The sequence below is a fragment of the Mesoplodon mirus genome, assembly GCF_964341445.2.
Source record: "Mesoplodon mirus genome assembly, chromosome: 7".
In the NCBI taxonomy this organism is placed as follows: domain Eukaryota; kingdom Metazoa; phylum Chordata; class Mammalia; order Artiodactyla; family Ziphiidae; genus Mesoplodon; species Mesoplodon mirus.
This window is the reverse complement of record NC_138983.1, coordinates 16004335-16027856: the sequence shown is the minus strand read 5'-3', so window position 1 is coordinate 16027856 and position 23522 is coordinate 16004335. Positions and strand designations below refer to the sequence as shown.

The following is a 23522-nucleotide window of genomic DNA, read 5'->3' as shown; positions in this document are numbered from 1 at the left end:
ACTCACAGGGCCTTGGGTACTCCTCCCCAAGCCAGGGGGTACACAGAATCTCAGGATTAGCCCTGCGTGTCCTAATGGAACATCAATACACTCAAAGATTTGGAAGATTAATACCTTATATATATATATATATATATATATATGTATATATATATATATATATATATATATATATATACATATATATATATATTTTTTTTTGTGGTACGCAGGCCTCTCACTGTTGTGGCCTCTCCCGTTGCGGAGCACATGCTCCGGACACGCAGGCTCAGCGGCCATGGCTCACGGGCCCAGCTGCTCTGCGGTATGTGGGATCTTCCCGGACCGGGGCACGAACCCGTGTCCCCTGCATAGGCAGGCGGACTCTCAACTACTGAGCCACCAGGGAAGCCCAATACCTTATTTTTATATTAAAACAACTGTGGATATATTTTGCAATCAAATGAAAAAATTTATATAGATGGCATGAATACGTGAGGTGAAACAGGAGGTTTCCAGGCAATTATGCTCTCCCACTTTCTTCTCTGGGCTGGGCCCCCAGATTTCCAGATGAGTGGGGATAACAGGATTCCTTCTATAGCCACTGCAGAAACTGAGGAAGGAGAGTTTGTGAGGTTCTAAGCCATAGTATAATGCTGTGTGACGTTGGGCAAGTCACTACACCTCTCTGATCCTCCCATCCCTGAGCAGCACAGTGGAAATGGTAATAACACCTCCTCAGGGCCAGCTTCACAGGTGTGCAACCTGGGCAGTGGCACAGAGCCTTGCATTTGGTTTAATGCTCTGCTGCTGCCATCTTGAAAGTCTTAATAACTTCTGAATAAGAGACGCCTCATTTTTACTGGGCCCCACAAATTCTGTAGCTGGTCCTTCATCTTCTGATAGCGTTTTAGCAAGAGTTAAATCAGAAATGTGTGAAAGAGGCCATGCAGAGATTGATTCCTCCCTCCCTCTCTTCCTTCTTTCCTTCCTCCCCCAAACGTCCATTGAGCACTCACTCTGTGGCAGGTACTGTACCAGATGCTGGGATTCAGCAATGAACCAGGCAGACAAAGTTGCTGCCTTCCTGCATTCAAGGGAAGGAGGCAGAAGAAAAATAACTGGAAGAGAACTTTGTTGGAGATAAGTGTCAACAACAAGGGAATAGACGTGACTGGGGAGAGGAACTCTATGAGGTTGTTGGGAAGCAGGGTTGGGGGTGGTCAGGGAAGATCTCCCTGAGGAATTTGATCAGAGACCTGAATGAAGTGAAGGAATATGCCTGGTGGAATATCAGAGGGAGAGAGAGTCCCAGGCAGAAGGACCAGCAGGTGCAAAGGCCCTGAGGTAGACATGTGCTTACCATGTGGAAGAGATCAGTGTGGCTAGAGCTGGCTGGAGTGGGGTGAGGGAGGAGGCGGGTAGTCAGAGATGAGCTCAGCGAAGTGTGTGGGGCCTCGTAAGCTGTTGTGAGGATGCGATGGGGGTAAGTAAATGACTGGGGGGTAGACGATTCCTTCAACCAGAGCTGGTTGTTTCTGGTCCCCCGTGGTTAGTTAGTACCTGGAGGCCAGAATGACAGGGGGAAGGATGAAGGTGTCCCATTATCCTCTGGAAACCCAGAGACAAGTTGTCTCTGGGCAGGAATGAGTGGCAGCCTCTCTGCTGTTGGTGAGGGATAACTCCTGTCTTAGCTCTCTTCCTCCTCTGACTGGACAAGAGCTGTCCTGGTCCCAGGGCAGGGAGGCTCCATCTCTGGCAAGCTGTGTGCAATGAAAACCCAACCCAAAGGCACCCCGACGGTACCTGTGCCAGAAGAGCCCCCAAGGCGGCCACTGCAATGCATCTTCATAAGCTTTGTCCCCTTCCTCCAAATGAACTCCAAGATATGTAGCATGAATACCAGGGAGTGGGGCAGCCAGGCAGCTTCAGTCTCAGGTCCGGAGGACAGAGCTGGAAGCTGTCCTGTGCTGGCTAGTGGTTATGCAGACACCCCTACTCCCTGCCAGTGGCCTCAAGGCAGAGGAGCACAGCTTCTCTTCCTCCAAGCTTTGTGACCCTGGGGAAGGGGTGTCTCTTCCCTGGGACCCCATCTCATCTGTAAATAGGGATACTAATAGTGACATGAGGATTAAATGAGAGGGCAGCCAAAGCACATAGAACATGGGAAGTGTTCCCTCCCTGGGACTTTTTGGGAGTTGGGGCCCAACCCGAGTGTCACCTCTGAGACTCTGCAGCTGGCCACAGCCCCCCTGAGAAGTGAACTGAAGAGGGCGAAACCATCTGAAGCCAGCGCATAATGCTGAAGCCCTTCAGAATATGCTGTGTGACTGGGGGCAGGTCCTCAGAGCTATCATCTTTAACATGAAAGAGACAGACTCTAGGACCTCGGGGGCCCCTCAAGCCTTGAAGTTCTCTAAGATGGGAAAGTGATGGAGTCCTCCGTGACAGCCCATCCACCAGGACACCACTCCACTCTGGTTGGGGGCAGCAGACTGCAGGCCCCACATACACCTGGTGGCCCTAGAGGGATGGGCCTGCAGGCTGGAGGCTCTGGCTGTCAGTCCTTCTCCAACAGGCCTAGGGCTCCTGCTACCACAGATGGGAGACCGGACAGTGTCAGGCTGTTGTTACAAGCCTAGGCTCTGGAGCAACCCTGCTGCTTTCTAGCTGTGTGGCCTTGAGCAAGTGACTTAACCTCTCTGAGCCTCAGTTGTCACAGCTGGAAAATGGGGGTAATAAGAGTATCTACCACATAGGGTTGCAAGAGCCAGTGAGAACCGAGTGTGGCCCGTGCAGCTCTGTAGATGTGCAACACATTCTTATTGTTTGTTCTCTCCCGGTGAACTGGTTCCTCAGATGAGGGCGGGGTCCCTCCTTCCCAGGTCCTGGCTTCTCAGACCCCTGCCACCGCCCCTGAGGGCCAGTCCCCTCCAGGAGCAGCTGGGCAAGTATAACCTTGTGACAAGGAGAAGACATCCTGGGAAGAAAGGGTTTCTTTGATCATCACTGATGAAGTCAGGCAAAGGATCCCTAAGTCTATATTTTGGAGGGAAAGGGGACCTTAAAATGGTGTGAGGTGACTGAAAAGTAGCAGAGAGAAGGGCACAGCCCTGGGCTTTAGAATGCACACAAGTCAGCCTTAATCCTAAATCCTTCAGGGTCTTCATCCTAGTTTTCTCCTCTATGAACCAAGGATATTATACCTTGCAAAGTTGTCAGAAACCTTCAGTGGGATGTATGTGAAAATATACATTCTCCACCCAGGGCCCAGCAATGTGAGTGGGCCTTCACAGAGGCCCCGCTGTATGCCAGGCCCTGTTCTAAGCATACTCCATATTTCATTCATCCCAATTGACTGGGAGGCACTGGTTGCCCCAGGGCACAGCTAGGAGGTGGCTTATCCCCACCCCCATTGCCTCACTCGGGTAATGGCTCCAGGATTTTCTTTGGGCTTATCTCTTACTGGAACATTGACCTTGGAAAGTCCAGTATGAGGCCTCTACAGAAAATGTTTCCCACAGGATCTATTTTCCAATAACATTTACTGTTCAGAATTACACCCAGGAAGAGACAATTGCTGGAGTAATGGCCTGAAGCAAAATTCAGAACTATCTGGCCAACACTCACCTTAGCTCCCGGTGCAGCCCTGCTGCCTAGGTCTGTCTGGATGTGACCCAGGTCTGCACAACCGGTCAGGGACCTGGTGGCTCTGGAGTCACCTTCGAGGAGCTCAGAGGTGCTTGCTCAAGGTCACATGAGCGCCTGGGGTTAGGCTCAGACTGGAGCCCAGGATGGCCTCATCCTAAAGCCTGCTCTGTACACCCACCCCCCTCCCCATCCCTGTGGGGTCCCTGGGAAACCCCAACCTTGCCCCTTGAACTTGCTGAGTCTTCCTCTTTCTTAATTTTTGGGCAGCCATGGGGAAATGAAACACCTGCCACGTTCTTCCTTTTCTCAGCAAGGAGGCTCCCCCAACGGTCCTGAGGCTGCCTTGGGCAAGCAGGCTTTGTACACTGGTTCACACGTGCAGATCCTCTAAAGTAAACGTGGCCACTGCCCGCTGGGGCTCACACTCCCAGGGTAGGGCTAAGGGATCTACGTCCAGGCCCCCGATGAGGTGGGGTTTAAGAGAAAATGTTTCCAGCCTCCATAAGCTGGTAGCCTTCCACCCCTGCAGGAAGTGGTCACGGTAGTGTGTGTGTATGTCTCTGTGTGTGCACACATGTGCACTTGCATTGAGAGAGGGGAGAGAGCGCAGACGGAGTTGAGGCTCGGAGATGGAAAGGCAGAGGGGAAGCCTGGCACTCAGGACCCGAGACAGAGAGAGGGGGCTTAGTCCAGCCACAGAGCCAGCTGGTAGCCGTGAAGTCCAAAACCGAATCCAGATCCCTGGACCTTTTATCCTTATATCCTCTGGGGTTGCAGAAAAAGTACCAATTTGCCTGATTGGAGCCTGGCCTGAAGTCCCCTCTGATAGCCCTCTTCTGAGCACCCTGTCCCTGACAAAATAGGGGACACACAGGCAAGTGGCACCATTGCTCTGTGTGCTCTGCAGGGCCACTGAAACGCGTGTGAGTGGCTGTGTGGCCTCCTTCACCGCCACGCTCAGACACCCCATGCACCCTAAAATCGGCATTCACAAGGGGCGAGACCACCTGCCCTCCGCCCCCAGTGTCCTTGTTTCATCGGGGCCTTCTTAAGCCCCGACCCCTTTATTTTGCTGACATTTAGCTCTGGAGGCTACAGACTGGGCTGTATTTACATTTTTAAATGATGAGGTCTGCTCATCAAATATTCAGGCCACCATTTCCATTTCTAAAAGGACAGTAAATGAGTACTCTCCACCCAAAGTGGAGCCAATGACACCCAGGTGTTTGCTCAGCATTGGTGCTGGGAGCCACGAAACTGTGGATGAGCAAAAGGCGTGGCTTCTAAATGAACAACAAAAGCTTCCACTTCTAGAGCTTTCCATGGCAGCACAGTCCCATCCATGTTCACAGGAGCAAGATCGCACGTTCGTTGAGGCTCAGAGGGGCCAAGGCCATGGAGGTAGCGAGTCGGGGAGACATTTCCACCCGGCCATTCTGATGCCTTTGGCCACTCTGCGAGCTGCCTCTGAGAGAAGCCCTGGAGGCCAGCGGGTGGCAAGTAACTTGTTCTACGTCACATGGTTAGTTAGCAGCAGAGCAAGTTCCAGACCCTGAGCCCCCAGTTCCCACTGCAACACTCTTTTCTCATGGGTTTCCTAATTCTGGAGAGCTCCATCGTTTGCCCCACAAGCTTCGGGACATCTTGGACACCCTCTAAGCCCAGATGCTGGAACTACCTGCCTGGGTTCAAATGCCAGCCTAATAGCTGTGTGACTCAGGGCAAGTTAATTTACTTCTCTGTGCCTCGCTTTCCTCATCTGTAAAATGAGCATACTAATTGTACCCACTTCATAGATTATTGTGAATTAAAGGTTAATAGATACAAAGCATTTAGAACGGTGCCTGACACATAGTAAGCACTCTGTAAGTGTTAACTCTGATCACCACTACCATAGCCACCCTGCGCCCCTCCCCAGGGATGCAGAAGCCATGACTGGCTCAGATCCACCCAAACTGCACACCAGACTCCCTGCCCCTTCTAACTGCTATTGGGCCTCAGCAGAGAAGAGAAGAGGCCTTCCAGGCACAGCAGACTAATCCAAGGGCATATCCTTGGCTTGTAATGTGCTCTGCATGGGTCATCTGTCATCCACTAGAGCCTCAGAGAGGGGCCAAGCCTGCAGCAGGCAGGCTGCCCACGGCTGCCCAGACACTACTGGCCCATTAGATGAACAAGGTGGGGCTTTCTGCCCCATTCTACAGATGGAGAAACCAAGGCCTGGAGAAGTTTTATTTTTTATTATTAGTTATTATTTTGTCAGAAGGAAATAGAAATTCTCTCCTGGGGCTCTGTAAGATCCAAATACTTGCTTATCCCTGCGGCTTCCTGGTGGGACCGCCAGCATCCTTCCTGGCCTGTAAATCACTGATGTTTGGTGGCACTGGTGAACAGGCTTCTGTGGAAGGATGAAGCACTCCCTTTGTCTGAGCCCGGTTCCCGTCTCTGTCTAAGCCTAGCCCTTTCCCTACCCCCACCCCTGCCCACATCTTTCTTCAGGGCTCCTAGGAGCAGCTGGGGTGATTTTTTATGGGGAGGAAAGAAAACAGGTCTCTCTGACTCCTGCCTGTTCGTCTACTCAGGCCCCAGCCCCAGGTCTTCCTTTTGATTCATTTCCTCTCAGGATCTTCTCAAGCCAGGCAGGACTCTCAGTCACGGTCTCTCTGCTTTTCCATTGTTTTTCCTCCTTAACTCGAGCTCCAAATACCTGTAGTCATTCCTCTTATGGCAAGGGGTTGTGGCCTCCCTAATTCGGGCCAGGTGACTAGAATGAATTGCAGTTGCCCTGGGAAGACCCAGTGTCTCTAATATTTACTACCAAGCAAATGTAAGTGGGGCAGTGCGCCCAAGGCTCGGGGCGGGGCTTGGTTCTGCTCTGGGGACAGTTCCTGGTCCCTGGGGAGTGGAGGGAGCCTGCCATGGGGTGGAGGATGCTCTGAGAAGGAGAGGACAGCCTCACCAGTCTGCTCTCAGCACAGGAAAACTCCTTTCTGGGGAGGGAGGATGCGGTTGCCTCTGCGTGGGGGAACTCCGGGATCACCCAACTTTGAGACGCCCCCATCCGCCATGCTGCACCAGGGCATCACTCAGGCAGGAGGGATGTGAGCCAGGGCCAGTCCCCTCGCGAAACACTGACAGGCTGAGATCCAAGGAGGCTCATTACAGACAGGAGAAGACAACGTGAAACCCATGGGACATTGATAGCACCTGGTGTAGTTCAAGGAGCCGTGACATCAGCAGCATACACCTGGGTTGAAGCCCAGCTCCAGCGGGAGCTGTGTCATCTCAGGCAAGCTCCTTAACTTCTCTGGGCCCTACTCCCCATAAAACACTATAGTCACCTCTGCTCTGCTTGCCTTGCTGGATGGCTATGAGGATCAAGCAAGTGCATAAGAACAGGAGGGCTTTGGGAGCTGTAAAGCAGAGTATTGATGTCAAGAGTTGCATTGTAATTAATGTAAAGCAGGAGGGAATTTGGTTAGATGCCAGGAAGAACTTCCCTACTTCAGGAGGAGACATCAGAATGAGGTTATGGGGATTGTCCTCCTTCCTGAAGATCTTTAAGAATAAGATCAGGGCTTCCCAAGTGGTGCAGTGGTTGAGAAACTACCTGCCAATGCAGGGGACACGGGTTCGAGCCCTGATCTGGGAGGATCCCACATGCCGCGGAGCAGCTAGGCCCGTGAGCCACAACTACTGAGCCTGCGCGTCTGGAGCCTGTGCTCCGCAACAAGAGAGGCCGCGACAGTGAGAGGCCTGCGCACCGCGATGAAGAGTGGCCCCCGCTTGCCACAACTAGAGAAAGCCCTCTCACAGAAATGAAGACCCAACACAGCAAAAATAAATTAATTAATTAATAAACTCCTACCCCCAACATCTTCTTTAAAAAAAAAAAAAAAGAATAAGATCAGATCAGTTTGGCCGTTTAAAATAGTCTTGAGGTTGGCAGAGGCATTTGCCAAATGACTTTGGATGTCTTTTCTATCTTTCTCCTGACACTATAGTCAGTTCAATCAGGCAGAAAGCAACCAGAGGCCACATCTGTGTGCGTGTGTGTGCCTGTGTAAGTACCTATGTGTGTACCTATATCTGTCTGGATGTCTGTACGAGTGTCTGTGTATTATACGTTTGTCTATGCATGTGTCTGTGTGTCTGCAAGGCTGTGTCTACATTGTTGTCCATGTGCCCATGTCTTGTGTGTAGAGCAAGTTGCTGAAGCCAAAAAACCTCAAGGCGACTCATCATTATTACTAAGTAGTTGGAAGGATTTCCTTTTGCCGCCCTATGCATCTTGGGAGGATGTGGACAAAGCACCAGGGTGAAAAAGGATTTTAAATTTGATCTTTATTTATTTGTTGTTGTTCTTGTTATACAACTTTCTAAATTTGGGCTAAGAACTAGATGAAGAATACCCTCTCTGGAGTGTCCTGCTGAGGCTGGAATACAGGCTTCCCCACTTCCCTGTGATCTTGGTTTCTGACTTCCCTTCTCAAGGCCTCAGTTTCCACATCTGTAAAATGGGGGTGCCTCCCTCACAGGGTAGTGGTGAAGATAAAGTGAATTAGAGCCTGTAAAGCCCTTAGCACAGTGCCTGGCCCTTAGAAAGGACTTCATACATGCCTGCTGTTACAGGTATTAGCTATCAGCGATGTTTCTGGCCTGGCTCCTGATAGATGTAGCTAAAAGAGCACTGGCTGTGGAGCCACCCGGCCTTAGATTCAAGTTTGCCACTCAGCAGCTGTGTGGCCTTGGGCAAGTCACTTCACCTCTCTGATCCCGGTTCTCAGCTGTAAATTGGGAACAATAGTATGCCTGCCTCATAGGATTATAGTGAGGCTCAAAGGAGAGAATGTAAGACCTTAGCATAGTGTCCGCTGCACTGTAGGCACTTAAGAAAAACAGTCCACCTGCAACAGAGATTTCCCTGGACCCTCTCCCCTCCCAATACCCCTGCACTGGAATTCCATGTCTCACCCACTGCCTGGGTTCCTGTTTTATCCTTTCAGACACTAAGCACAGCAACAGAAGCCAGGAGCCCTAGGCACCCTTCTCTGATGGGGCTCGTGGGGGAGGGGGTTGCTCTGGCAGGAGCTGCCCGGGCTCCCCGCCCCCTTACCCCGGTTCAGACCTGTGCCCTTTCCCACCCAGTTCCCAGGGCCCCTTAATACCCGCGAAGCCATTAAATATTTAAATTGGGCTGTGTGGCAGCCAGGTTGCCCCAGCAACAGCCCTGCATATTTTGGGATGGATTACCAAGTCTTTCAAAGGGTCTCCTGCTGCTCCAGCCCTAAGAAGGATGAACCGTGGGAAGCAAGAGCGAGTGGGAGGGAGGGCTGGGGGCTTCTGCTCCCCACCGGGGCTTATAGATGCAGTCACCGTGGGAAACAGCCAGAGGACTCGAGGGTCAGAGAAAGGGCAGGCTTCTCCCCAGTTTTCAAGAGTCTGGACTTGAATCCAGGACTTGTGCCTGCCAGCCTGTTCTCTTCACCTGCTTCCGTCTTGTGGGCCTGTTGTCTGGATTGGGGTCTGAACCCCAGTTCTGCTCTCACCAGCTAGGCCACTGGGGGAAACCTGCTCAACTTCCCTAGGCCTCCGTGTACTCCCGGGTAACTTGGGGATAATTCACCCATTTCAGATGATGTTGGAACAGTGCTCAGCATGGCTCCTGGCCCACGCAAAGCAGGAGCAGTTATTATATTGATAATATTCCATCCAGTACCCACTGTGTGCCCTGAGGGGACTCAGAGGAAGTGGGAGACACAGCCCTGGCCACCAAAGGCTTATATCTGGTGGAGAAGGTCTGCCAGCAATAGTAAGTGCTGAGGATACATCCAGTGTTCCCTGGCCCTGTCCCCTCCAATCCTGGTGTGAGTATACAGTGGCTGCAGCCGCTGAATCCACACTCACCTTTCCCAGGGGCCTGGCGTTGCCTGGGATGCGTTTTGAGGCCGGCCCCCAGCGTGTGGCAGGGAGCACCCAGGCTAGGAGTCTGGACTGTGCCGTCCAGCCCTGACTCTGCTGTGTGCCCTTGACTCTGCTGCAAGTCCCTTCCCCTCTGGACGCCACTCTCCTTGGCTGCAGGATGAGGGTGACTCTGAGTCACTTTCTCGGGCAGCCTCCCTTTCCAGCCAGCACAGATAAACCAGCGAACCATAAGGATGGCCTATTCCCCCCTCCACTTCATCCTGTGAGTGCCCCCTTAGGAAGTAAGCCCGAGGGGACGAGGCCAGTCCTGCAAGTTCCTTCTGATCTCCACCTGGACTCTGCTCTTTAGTTCACAAAGCACCTCCTTTCCTATATTTTATTCCATCTCAAACCCCTGGGGGAAACAGAAAAGACTGCTGACTCTCTCCCCAGCCCCAGGCTCTCTCCAGAGGCAGGAGGGTTTCCAGAGAATTAAAATCTCCACCCCAGACACTCCAGACACGCGCTGGCTGGTCCCAGCAGGAGGCCAGTGGTGTGGAATCATTGTCCAGCTTTCTTCCCTTGGAGGGAAGGCAGAAGACAGGAGGCTGGGAGGAGGCCCTAAGCCACATGCTGGATGCTGGGTCATGTCGGAGAACCTGGGCTCTGGCTGCCCAGGGTGATGGGGGAGGGACGCTGGGCATCTGACTGGCAGACAGCCATTGGCTGGTTCCATGATTACCCTCCTAGATTTGGGGAACATGATTTTCAGCCTGCTTGGAGCCCTGGCCTTCCAGATAGACCTCAGGGGGGTTCTCACCTTGAGGTCTTTGAACCTGACAGTGTAGCCTGCCCCCCCAGGGATGGATCAGAAGGAAAGACCAACGAGTAGGCCCCTCCTTGAGGCCATAGAATCCAAATCTCAGGGCTGGAACCTGGAAGTTCGAGGGCTTAACAAACTCCCCAGGGGCTTCTCAGACTGGCTGGCTCCCTGGCCTCCACTTCCACCCAAGCTGGCTATTCCTGCCCTGAGCAGGAAGGTGGCCACGTGTGGCTATGATCAGTTTAGGATTCTGACACCCTTCCTCTTCCCTGCCCCTATGGTCCCCTTTGCTCCTGCTGTAAACTTTCTACCCCTCTGCTGGGGGTGGGGGCTGAGGGGAAAGGGCATCCTCTGTGTGGGGAGGGATGGAGATTGTGAGTGACAAATGGATTGATGAGCCACAGATGGGGTGGGGCGTTACTGTCAGGGATGAATTATGTCTAAGGCAGGAGTGCCTATCCCAGGGTCCATGGATGACATGGAACTCGAGGAATTGGTGAACTTGGGGGAGAGGATTATATCTTTGCTTTCACTAACATTTAACTGAATTTGAGCATTTCCTCCAACTATGATGACAGGCAACAAGCCATAGATCCATTAGCTGTACTTGTTGCCATCAATATATAGAAGCAGATACTTTCATATCACCCCAAAACTGTTGCAGATTTCAATAGTTATCAAATCTATCACTAGATCTTGAATTTAATGAGTTGATAAAGAAGTATTTGCATATTACAATGCTTTTTAAGTATTCTCATAACCATATTTTAATATAATTGGTTTAATCCTATGTATTTTATTTTATGTAGGGTTGGGGGAAAAGTGAGAGACCCTTGCTAAGAGCTCAGCTCTGGGATCAGGCCAGGGGACCCCTGCAGCCTGGCTGAGTGACCTGAGGCAGGCCGCTCACCGTCTCTGTGCCTGGTTCAATCACAGGTCAGTGGGGAGAAGACCCACGTCCTAAGATTCTTGTGAGGATCCGTATGCTGTTAGTTCAAGGCCAGGTATACAGTAAGAGATAACTAGCTGCAGGCTCTGGTTAGCATAAAGACTAACAAAAGCTTCCAGGAGGCACGCTGGAGAATAGAGACAGACTCAGCCAGGTGAAGCAGAGGTGTTGCCAGAAGTCACCGCTTCTTGTGCCAGGCTGGGCGGAGAACCCACGTCGGGGAGAGGGCTGCCTGGAGGCTGGGGACACAGTGACACTTCCCAGCACAGGAGGAGCCACAGAGACAGTCTACTGGCAGATCCCCCAGACCCAGGTCCCCCGGGGCTGTGGGTTCCCCCCAAAGGCCAAAGGTGCTCACTAAATGGGGAATGAATGAAAGAACATAAAAATGAATGAAGTGTTTTCTGATATAAATTGCCACAGAATAACGGTTGGCTGGGAGGGAGCTTGTTCTTTGCTGATCCAGAGAGGCCATGGGGTGGACGCTCTCTGGATCCCATGGAAGCAGCCAGGTTGCCCACCAGCTTTTGGTGGAAGGTGCAGAGCCTTCCCAGAGGCCTTTGCAAATGGGCCATCTCAGTGCAAAGGCAGGAGGATGGAGCCATGGACCCATCCCAGGAAGTGTCAGGGATGAGCACCTTCTGTGGCTTGAGTCCAGTCCAGGTCCATGGGGCAAGGGGCAAGGATTGTGGCAAGGGTCACTCTGGGGACCAGTAACCCAGAGTCCCCAGGGCCACACCTCTGCAGGATGGCCAGGGCAGAAGGATGGGAATCCTGCTTTGTCCCAGCAATTTCTCCAACCTTGGGCCAGGGACTTCATCTCTCTGAGCCTCAGTTTCCTCATGTATAAAACAAGAGTGCCTACCTCCTGGGGTGGTTGGGAGGATTCGATAAAATAATGTGTGTAAAATGCTTTCAGAAGTCAAAATAGATGAAGATGTTCGTCTTAGGGGGCTGCCTTGAGTGGTGGGAAGAGCAGTGGGCTTAAAATCAGGAGTTCCTGGTTCTGGCGCTGCTGTGTGACTTTGGGCCAGACCCTTCCACTCTCTGGCCCTCAGCATCCCCCAGTGTGAAAAAAGAGAGTTGGAGTCAGCCCTCACTAAGGCTTCCTTCTTTGAAGATTCTCTGATGGCAGAGGAGAGGGCTTGCGGCAGGAACACGCAGTGCCCAGACCTGGTTCTGCTCGCAGACTAGAGACTGTGCTTTGCCAGACGCTGCAGCCACTCTGCTTACAGTGTGGAGGCCGGGGAAGGCTGTCATTTAGGATCCGCTACATCCACCACAGGCTCTGCCCCCAGGAGCCTGATTAGATGTTATCCCCCATCAGCTGTGTCCATGTCCCCGTGTCCGTGCTATCACCAGGCACGCCAGGATTTCGGGCCAATTGCTGGTTTATGAGACTGTGTATCTTGGGATGAGGCCCAGCAGGCACCGCCAGCAAGCAAATAAGTTCTCCCCCCCCTCAGCTTGGAACCTGATGACAAGAATCATCGTTATTCTGACAAGCCTCAGCCCCAAGTCCTGATGAAGGAACACTTGCGTCTTAGAGTCAGGCAAACCTGGGTCAGTTCTGGCTCTGGGGCCTTTCTAGCCCCTTGGAGCCTTAGTTTCCTCTTCTGTAAAAGGGAATGATGGTTATTTATCTATTGATAATTTGCAGATCTCTTTGGAGGATCATTATAGGTAAATGCCCATAACACAATGCCTCGCAGTATTCACTGAGGCTCAGTAAATGTCGGTCCCTGCCCTGTCCTCCACACACAGGCACCCCAGCTTCTAGGCTCCCCTTGCAGTCAGCACTTGTTTCCCTTCCTGCCCGGCATGCCCTTGGTTGATGTGGCTGTTCACACTCCTCTTTGAGTACCAGGTTATTAATTCTCAGTAGGCTCTAGTGAGTCCTTGAGGGATGGAAGCCGCTGGTCTCTGTGCCTTGGACCCAGCCCAGTGCTGGCACTAGCAGGTGCCTGGCATGCACAGGAAGGAAGGAACTGGATGTACAGCTGCTCAAGTGCTTTTTCCTGCACCATCTCTCAATCCACGCAATGACCCTGGGAGTTAGATCTGAGAATGCCCATCTCACAGATGGAGAGATGGAGGCTCAGTTGGTGAGGAAGCTGGCCCACGTCTTACAGCTTGTTGGGGGCAGAGCCGGTACTGGTTGGGACCCAGGTGAGGCCGCTCCCCTGGGACCCCCTGAGGCTCTACCCTGCACCACAGCGCCCTCACCTGGCCAGAGTGCAGACAAGACGTTTCTCGGCTCCCTCCAGCCCAGATCTACATTTGCTTCCTCCGATGGGGGCTTCTCCATCGTCCCTGTCCACCTGCCTTCTCTTCTCTCTCTCCAGAAAGCATGCCCGGGGCCTGGGGGCGGTGAAAGTAAAAGGAGTGATTTATGAACTGAGCTGTTCTTCTTAATCAGAGAACCCCTCCTGGGCCTGCTCTATGCAGATGGGACTGAGCCGCCATCTGGGGCAGTGGGAGAGACAAGATTAATAAAGCTGTCTGGCCCAGGCAGGGGCCTGCAGAAGAGAATGCAGCAGTGCTGCGTGACCTCACACCGTCTCTGCCCCTCTCTGGGCCTCAGGGCTCCCATCTGTCAACGGATGGCAGGATGGGGTCATCCCCCAAAGGCCTCCAGCTGGCAGGGGGGAGGATGCTAGCCAGCTCCCTGGGACGCTGTCTGGTTGCCTGATTCAGGGCAGAGCAGCACTGGGTTGGAAACTTTGGAGACAGAGGCATAGCACTCCCTCTTTCTGGCGTCCTCTCTCTTGTGCCATGTCCATGGATCAATGTCTTATCAGGTGCTCTGGTTTGGAGTCTAGCAGACTTAGGCCTGATTCATGGCCAGGTGGTCTTACTAACCATATGAATGAATCCAGGCCAGTTAATTATAATCACTGAGCCTCAGTTTCCTCATCTGTAAAATGGGATAATAATGATACCTACCTCCTAGGTGAAGATTAAATAAGAGGATGCAGGAGAAATGCTTAGCAGAGTCTGGTACATGGTAAATGCTCAATACTACTAGTTATTATTAGGCTCAATTATCACAAAATTGGAGCAACTAATTTGACTTTGGAGCCATTTAAAGGAAAGATATTTATATCCATCCTGACCAAGCCAGATGTCCATGGTCTGCCCCACCTCCACTGATAACCAGTGAACATGGTTTGGGCATCCACCTATTTTCAATGTATGAGGATGCTGATAATAATAACTCCCCATGGGAACAGTGTTTCCAAGTGTTTTCCAAGTGTTTTCACATCATATCACTTCACTTCATGAATTCTTACAACCACCTTTGGCTTCAAAATTGAGAATCACAGTTTTCAGAGGAGAACCTAGCATCTCAGGGAGAGTAGTGACTTTCTGAAGGTCTCCAGGGTGCTGGCCAAGGCAGGTGCCATCCCAGGCTGTGCAGAAGCAGTGGTGATGGCTGAGCAGGCAGACATCTCCCAGGCCATCCTTTCCCAGCTTCCCCTTAGTGCAGATCTTCATTGGGTCAGAAAACAATCAGGGAGGGGGCATCCTGGTGGAGAGGAGGTGAGGAGACGCTGGAGATTCACACGGAGTTCAGCACCTCCTCCCCGACCCTGAGTGAACCTTCTGCATCACCCAGGCCTCTCATCCCAGCCTCAGTGTCCAGAGGAAGGTGGTTTGTGTCACATTCAAGACGACCACCAGCCTGAGATGCTGGGCAGAGAATGGTGCTTTTGGGGCACCAGGGCTGGGATGGGGCAGGGGAAAAACAGGGGTAAGAGAAAACTATGACCCCCTCCCTGCTTCCCTGAGCCCTGGGGCTGGGTGTGGGGTGCATCTCCTGAACTAGACATTGGGGCTTCCATTCCTTAGGCCACAGAAACCTGAGCTCTAGGAAGGACCCTGAGATGGCTTCATCTCGCCCTGTGAGCCATCCCTGGATAGAGTTCCAGCCCAGAGCTCCTTGGGCCTTGCCTAGACCCCGGGGGCTTTTCCCCCGAGATGTCCACCCAGGTGGCAGCGTCCTGCCTGGTAGTGACAGTGTCCTCCCTTCCCCACACCCCCGGGATCAATTTCAGGGGATCTGTCACTGTTCAGATGGGGCTGGGTTTCTGCCCCCTTCCCCCCTCCTGGCCCCCAACACAGTTTTTCTAACATCTTGCCTGGAGTTTTAGAAAGAGCCTCGAATCTCAAGAGGATGCAACAGCTTTGCCACAATTAAGCCTCAGTTTCCTTCCATAAAATGGGGCAATAGTCCACCTTGCAGATCTGTCTTGAGGCTTCACCATAATCATGTGAGTGAATGCAGCCCTTTCCATGAAAGCTAGTTTTGATTCTGACTGCTGGGTGTGGATTCTTGGTCCATCACTTACTAGCTGTGTGATGCTGGACAAGTCACTTCCTTCTCCAGGTCTCGGTTTCCCCATTGTAAAATGGACGTGATGGTATGATATCTACTTCCTAGGGTTGTTCTTGGCATTTAATGAGCTCATGCATGTAAGCATATAGCCCAAAGCCATACAGCAGATACCGAGGCAGGCAGTTGAAGAACTTGCCACGTGTGTATGTTTAGGCTAAACAGGAGTGGGGTACCAGTTCCTGGGGCCTCAGAGAGCTCTCAGGAGGGCCCCTTCTCCTGCCTTTCCCCACCTCTGCCCATCCCCACCTCTACACTCCCTCAAAACTTACTCCCCTGCACCATCCCCTTCCCGGTGAAAACTCCCTAACTGCCCCCAGTGGAGTTACACCAGTGGAGAGTTTGTCCTCCTTCCTGTGGGTCCCCAGCCTTATTGTCATCCCTTCCCTTGCCCCCCCCAATCTCCTATCCCGACTGCCACCCAAGTGTTGAGTTCGTGCTTGTTTGTATCTCCCTTTCCTAACACAGCACCCAGCGCACAGTAGGAGTTGCTGAGCAGATGGGTGGATGGATGGAAGGAGGGATGGATGGAGGGATGGAGGGAGGGAGGGAGAGGAATCTTTCACCTACCGCCCCTCATCCCCACCACTGCTGAGAATGGGAAGGAATCTGAAAACGTGCCCAAGACGCAGAAATTCCCCCTTCCCGCCCATGGGAAGGCCCGCTGCAGCCCAAGCTCCCCCAGACCTCAGATTTCCCCTGGAAGTGTCCTCTAGCCCAGTGTTTGAGCAGGAGCCGGCTATGGAATTCCCCACACATGTGACAGAACAGGAGTCTCCATCTGGGCCCGTTTGACTGCTGAAATCACACCCTCATTCCCACTGCTGGGAGCTGGCAGTGGAAATGAGGAAAGGAGCCTTCTGGCAAATCCTTAGGCAAAGCCTCAGGAACCCTTTCCAGCATCAAATTTCTCTCCCCTGGGAGTCAGAGTTTCTGGGGAGGGTGTTTGATTTATGGCGCTCTGCCAGCACTCTCTGTGCTGAGGCATCAGTGCAGATGCCCAGGTGGCATCCAGGGAGCATCCAGTTGTATGGGCCACCGCACCCACCCTCTCCTCGCCGTTCATCAGCCACATGCAGTAGCGTGTCAGCAGAGCTGAAGCCCGTGCCAGAAACCACAAGTCTCTTGAAGATGTGGTTCCCCATGTGGCCCCAGCAAGGGCACCCGGGAGCTGCCATCTGGGCAGAAGGCGGGTATGGAGTGTGGGCCTCCCCAGCCAGAGTGCCCCAGGTGCTGAGAGCTTTTCATTAGCGCTAATGGGCCCAGATCAGCAAGGCACTGGCCCAGAACGTGTGTGTCCGAAGGGGGGTCGGGGGTTCATAAGCAGCTCCTTATCGGCTTCCTAGAATAATTGAATATTTTCGCTTATAGGACAAGCTGGGCCAATAAAGGAAATATACAGGAACCCCTCGACCAAGAGACTGTCCCGCTGACATCAGAACTGCCCAGGTGACAGGTCAGCAATTGCTCTCCCTTCCCCGTCCCTGTGCACCCCTGTGCCATCCCCTGGTACCACCCTGTCTCCCCAGCAGACCTTTCTCAGTCTGTCTGTCTGTCCCTTCCCGTATCTCTTCTTCTGTCTCTCTTTCCCTGTCTCTCTCCTTCAGTCTTTCTCCATCTTTCCCTCTCTTTCTGACTTTGTCTGTTTCTCTGATTTGCTGAGTCTCTACTGTTCTGTGTCTGTTTTCTCTTTTCCCACTCTTCCTGCATTTATTCATTCATTCAGACATAGGAATGGAGGACCCACATGTGCCAGGCACTGCTCTGGACACTAAGAATATGGCAGTGAACAAAGCAAGTCCGTGCCTTTCTAAGCATACATTCTAACAAGGGAAGGAGTGTGCTACCAAAATAAATAAGTAAAATATTGAGTGTGGAGAGTAGCCTGGGCTTCAAGAAACAGGGCTCCAGGCCCAGATCCCTCACTAAATGGTTTTGTAACTTGGCCACTTTCCCCTTCCCTTTCACAGCCTTGGGTTTCCCATTTCCACGGTGAGGGTGTTGGGCCAGATCAGTGCTGCCTTACCTTTTCAATGGCCAAGAACTTCTTTTATTGAAATGCTGGTGACATAAGTTATACAAGGGCTGGATTCTAAATCAGTGCTCACACAAACAGTAGTGTCACGTAAACGTTCCCCTTAAAGCCCTTAAACACCTGGCTTTGTTATACATGAAACAGTCAGTGGCATCTGGGGTCACGTTGAATGGTAAAGCACCCATCTGTAAGCACCAACCCTCAGAGGCCAGGGGCAGGGGGTGGGGGGCGGGTGCTTTGAAGGGCACAGGTGTCTTGAGACCATGAGAGCCATGGCAGCAAGTCCACGGCTCCCACCCAGGCTCACCCTGGGGCAGGCGCCCACATGGAAGGACAGCTGGACCCACAGCACCTGAACTGCTTTCCCTGAGACTGTGGGATCTGAATTCACACGAGGGCAAGTGTGCCTGTGATGCTGACCCCTGCATTTCATCTCTCTGGGCCTCAAGGTTTAAAGGATTTTATCGGTCAAACAGCACTGCCTTTACCAAGTCATCATTTACGAAGTATACCTTTCTCCCTAGTTCATGTACTGCCGAGTCATCCATACCTAGCAGTTAGAGCTTCTGAACAACATTGACAAATAGGGTTCCCACCCTGGAGTGGTTTAATGGCTCCAAAACCCAAGACACTTGTCCCTTGAGCCAGCTGGTGGGGAGGGGATGATTTCTGAAGTGTTACTTGAAATCCTGAAAATGGCTTTAGGGGATTGCTAGCCTCCGGGAACCCAGTATGAAAACCACTGACCACACTCCTCCTCCCTGAGCAGAAATCCTCCGGATCAGAGTCCTCCCCTCTCAGGGTCTGAGAGAGCAGGGCAAGGATGGAAGGGGAGGAACCGCCGTGTGTCAGGCCTGGCATGAGCCCTACATACGTTATTTATCATTTAATCCTCAGTCCTCTGATTTCCTGAGCAGGTCAGCATTCCTGGCCCCATTCTGCAGACACGAAAGCAAAGGCCCAGGGAGCTTACGTGATTTGTCCACTGGCCCTGGGGCTAGAAGGTGGTGGAGCCAGGACCCGTGTGACCCTGAAGCCCCACCGTCACTGCCACCCTCCCCTCCGGGACCCAGTGGGCTCCGTGGAATGGGGAAACCTCAGTGGGCCTTTCACCCCTGGCCCCAGGGAGGGCATGGCCTTTCCATTTAGCAGAGACCCGCCCCCTCCGTCTCCTTCATAAGTGCCTTTCGAACATCTTTTTTGAGGAACAGCCAAGCCTTTGTACCTCCATGGGCTGCAGTTTCTTCTCAATCCGCCTTGCAGAGACTATGTTCTACTCTCTTTAGAAGTAAATTAGGGCACTGCGTGGTGATGGGCCAAGGCTCCGTGGGTGGGTGGAGCTAACACCCAGATCCAGGCAGCGATTGGAGGTGCCATGTGTCTGTCACTTTTGTCTGGCCAATTGGCCGTGGAGGTGTGTCCCCATTTTCAGGGTCCCTGTGGCTGGTGGAGCTGGCAGTTGCTGGTCTTTTGGTTTTAGCCTGGCCGTGGGCGATGACGCAGGAGGCCGTCTCTCTGGCCACTGGGAAATAAAATGGTATAAGAGGTGTGAAGACGGGCCTGAATTTTGGAGGAAAATGGATGAATGGGGCGAGGGAATTAGCATTCATTGAAAATGATGATTAAGAGTTGTGGCTCCAGATTAAGACAGACATGGGTTCAAATCCTGGTTCAGGCACTTCTATGCTGTGTGACCTAAGACAAGTGATTCCATCTCTCTAAAGCTCAGTTCCCTCGCCTGAAAAAAGGGAAATGACATAACCTACATCCAGGAGCCTTACGAGGATGCAATGAGATTGTGCATGTTCCTTGGCACATAGTAAGAACTCAAGGGCAGCCAGCTGCTACTCGCTGTTGCTGTATCATCTACCATGCACCAAGCTCTGTTCTCAGTATTTTCCATACATTATGAGAAAGGCATTATTTTTTTATACTAATTTTAAAGAAAAGGAAACTCGGATGTATGCAGTTCAAGAAGTTGCCCCAGGCCACCAGCTAAGCAACTGGGATGTGATCCTCTGTCAGGCTCCAAAGCCCTCTGTCCACCCTGCCCTGGAGCTGACGCCCGGGCTTCCCTGTCTCCATCCACCCTCCAGCTCACATCAACTCTTTTTCTACCTGCTTCACCTTTGAGGTTGTCAGAGGCTCTTTCCAGGACACACATCCCCTTTTATTGCACTCATCTGGGAGCCCAGCACTCCATAAGCCACCCATTAGATGTAATCTCTAATGAATGCGGTACATAATAAATACAGGTAGCCCGTTTATGAGCTGCCATATTTATTATGCCCCTTAAATGCCAGAGAGCCAGAGAGCCAGCTGAAGCCGGATCAGACCCTGGAGAACAGCTTTGCCTGGGTAGGCAGAGGAGGGGGCCCCAGAGCCTGGCCCCCCTGCAGACTTCTCAGCATCTCACTGGGGCCACCCCTCCTGCCCTCTAAAAGCCCACTCAAGTCAGAGCCTGATGGCAGGAACTGACAGCCCATCAAACTCCATCTCCGTCATTTTGCAGATGAAGACACTGAGGCCAGAGAGAGGAAGTGACTTGCAGAGCTGGAGGTTGGGGCTCCAGACTCTCAGTCCAGTGCTCCTTCTGCCCTGCTGTCTGCCTGAACAGTAGTCCCTGGACCAGGTGGAGCACAGGATCTGAAGTGAGCTGAGGGGCATGCTTACAAGCTCCAGGATGTTGGGCACCTTCACCTCCCTGAGGCTCAGTGTCCTCATCTGTAAAATGGGCACAGTGCTTCCTGCCTCATGCGGTTGTTGAAAGATTCAGGACAGTCACTTCATGGAGCTGGAGTGTGGCTGGCAAAGAGTCGGTACTCAATGAATGTTCTCTCCTGTCCTCTTCCCCCTTTCCAAGGACGACAGGGTCTCAGCAGATGTATGGAGTTGCATCAGCCAAGTGCCCAAGGGAGAGGGGGTCAGCATGCAGTGCCTAGGGTGCAAGTCTTTGTCCTGCGGTCCTGATCTCATGGGCAATGATAGCCCAGTGAGTCACCTATGACTGTAAAGTTAGGTGTGTTCCTAGTAAGAGCTGGTCACCCCACTCTGAGCCAGGTGCCGTGGAGAGCCCTGACATAGGATGTCTCATTTAATCCTCACAACACGCCACGATGCAGGTCCTCAATGCCCACTTTCAGATGAAGAAACTGTGGCCCAAGGTGTTAAGTCACTTACCAAAGACACAGAGGTAGAGAGGTGTGACGCGCCAGGATTGGAGCCCAGGTATGTCTGACTTCAGAGCCCATGCTTGGAACTGCCACGTTTAGATGCAGGTTAGTTGCTGCTCCTAGAAGGTCAGAGATGGAGGAGATAGTGGAGGACTGGTGGCTTGGTGTGGGGACCTGTTCTGGAGGAAGAGAGCCTGGGCTTGGGCATGATGCAAGAGACAAGGATGACCCACCATCAGGGATAATGGTTTAACAACTGGTGGGCGTGGCGTGGACCAAGGGATGCTAGCTAAGCAGGCCCGCCATACCCATGGGTCCCCACTGAATCTCAGCCCTCCACTGGCCGCTGGGAGGGTGGGGCCTGGAACAAGGGAAGGGGTAGGTCCTCCTGGGTCTGCCCATCCTCTCCCCAGGGCTGTGAGGAAGAAAGTGTAGAAATATTGAACATTGTTTATTGAATATGACCGTGACTTGGGCACCTTGAGGGATGACTTTCGATAGCAGATGCCGTCTGCTTCCCCCGGGCGTGGGGGAGGGCTACATCTTGTTTTCAAGCCCCAGTGCCTGGCATCCAGTCGTTGCACAATAAATGTTTGTTGAGGGCTTCCCTGGTGGCGCAGTGGTTGAGGGTCCGCCTGCCGATGCAGGGGACACGGGTTCGTGCCCCGGTCCGGGAAGATCCCACATGCCGCGGAACGGCTGGGCCCGTGAGCCATGGCCGCTGAGCCTGTGCGTCCGGAGCCTGTGCTTGCAGCAGGAGAGGCCACAACAGTGAGAGGCCCACGTACCGAAAAAAAAAAAAAAAGTTTGTTGAATAGAATTGTATTCAGTGACCCGCTACCATGGGCATACTCTTAGGTAGGGACGGGAAGACTCCAGGGGGAGGTGGGATGCTGTAGGTCTCACGATAGAGGTAGTCAGGGTGGGGGAGCATCTGGGGGCTCTTTCCCTGCAACACCCCTCCTCAGTGGACAGGTCCTCCGAGTCGGAGGGTATGTGGGGTGGTAGGTAGTTTGTCGGGCCTGGGTTCTGATCCTGCTCTAGGACCTTAGCAAGTCCCTCAAGGCCCTGAGCCTTAGTGGCTCATCTACCAAATAGGAGGCTCATGTCTGCAATCAAGTAACATCATGATGTCACACCTCTGAGCACCTGCCACACTGAGTACCTGCTAAGCATATTTCTGCATTATTTCAGTTAATCCTCCCAGCACTGCTGGGGAGGAAGCTTCTGTTTTTAATCTCCATTTTCAAGTTGAAGAGAGCAAGACTCAGAGAGGTGGAGTAATTTGCCCAAGACCACACAGCAAATGAACAGTAGAGACAGGGCTTGAACCCGGGCAGGCTAGCTCTCGAGTTCTCACTCCTAACTCTGGCCTCACAGGGCAAAGCACCAGCCCTGTGATAAGGAGGTTGTTATCAGCTGCCCTCTTCCCCCATCGGCTACAAGGGCAGACTGGCCACTGGGACACCCCAAGGAGGAGAGGAGGGAGGGGCAGGAGATCTTTTTGGATGGGGTCCCCCAGTGGGAAGACTGAGAGGGCCTTGCTGTTTTGTAGGGGGAGCACCATGGAAGGCGACTGTCTGAGCTGCATGAAGTATCTGATGTTTGTGTTCAATTTCTTCATATTTGTAAGTATTCCTGGAACATTCCCGGGGTCTCCTCAGGCCTCTGTGGGGTGGGCAGGACTGACTGCTGCTTGAAAGTCACATGGGGCTGAGTCCCAGGAACAGGAACAGGGGCCAGTGCTAGAAGCAGCTCTACCTGCCCAGCTGGGGGCTCACGGCGGGGAGGCCCCCAGCAGTGCCCACCCCACTCCTAGAGCCCACCATCACAGGAGAGATGTTTTGCACAGCCCCTGGGATGATGCTTCAGCTACTCTAAAAAAGAAAAGATAGGGGCCTTAGTCCTGACTACTATCTTGAAATCTAACCCCTGGTAGGGAGTTGGTGGGGGGAAGGAGGATGGGGGTGATCAGAGGGCAGCAGGGAGCCCCACCCAGCCCTGACCCCCCAGAGCAGTTATGGACATCAGAGGTGGATGGGCGGAGCTGACGGAGGCACCTGATGAAATCTGAAACCTCTCTGGGACCAAGAGACCTGGGTTCAAAGCCCAGCTCTGTGATCTGAAACACATTTCACCCCTCTGAACCTCAGTATCTTCATGCTTTAATCTCCTCCCTCAACAGGTTTTTTGCAAATGAAGCAAGATTAGTTTAGGAAGTGCCTGGAATGTGTCAGCTCCATCCCCATCCAACCTATGGATTCTATGCGTGAAAGGACAGAGGCCCTGGGGGCTCAGGTGGCCAGCCCAGCGCCCTGTAGCACAGCCCACCTGCTCTGCTCAGACCCATGGCCTCTCCCAGGAGCACAGCCACGCTCATCGTGTGACCCCACCTCAACCTTTGACCTTAGTGCAGCCAAGACCTGGATGAGTAAACATCTACTGATGTCCCCCAGGGCAGGGTCACTAGGAAAGAGAGGCCTCTTCTGGTCAAGACTGACTCTGTCGGTCTGTCTGTCACCATCTATTTTTTGCACATTTCAGCAACTCTCCTGGATTCCCTTCCCTGCCCCTAATCCTGAAGAGCAGGGAGCCCCACAGACTTGAATTCT

At 52.7% G+C, this 23522-nt stretch overlaps 1 protein-coding gene across 5 annotated transcripts in view; it reads left to right on the top strand.

Moving 5' to 3' along the window:
* The window catches only part of TSPAN18 (tetraspanin 18), a 187779-nt gene that overhangs the window by 142063 nt on the left and 22194 nt on the right, over window positions 1-23522 (top strand). For 3 of the 5 annotated variants that reach the window (XM_082628838.1, XM_082628836.1, XM_082628837.1), the window contains 2 exons: window positions 17074-17158; window positions 22466-22538. In XM_082628838.1, coding sequence (XP_082484964.1) covers window positions 22476-22538 — 63 coding nt within the window. In that variant the 5' untranslated portion in view covers window positions 17074-17158; window positions 22466-22475. Of the gene's footprint in view, window positions 1-11203; window positions 11294-17073; window positions 17159-22465; window positions 22539-23522 lie in introns of those variants that run through there. The other 2 variants (XM_082628840.1, XM_082628839.1) reach the window with 2 other exon arrangements.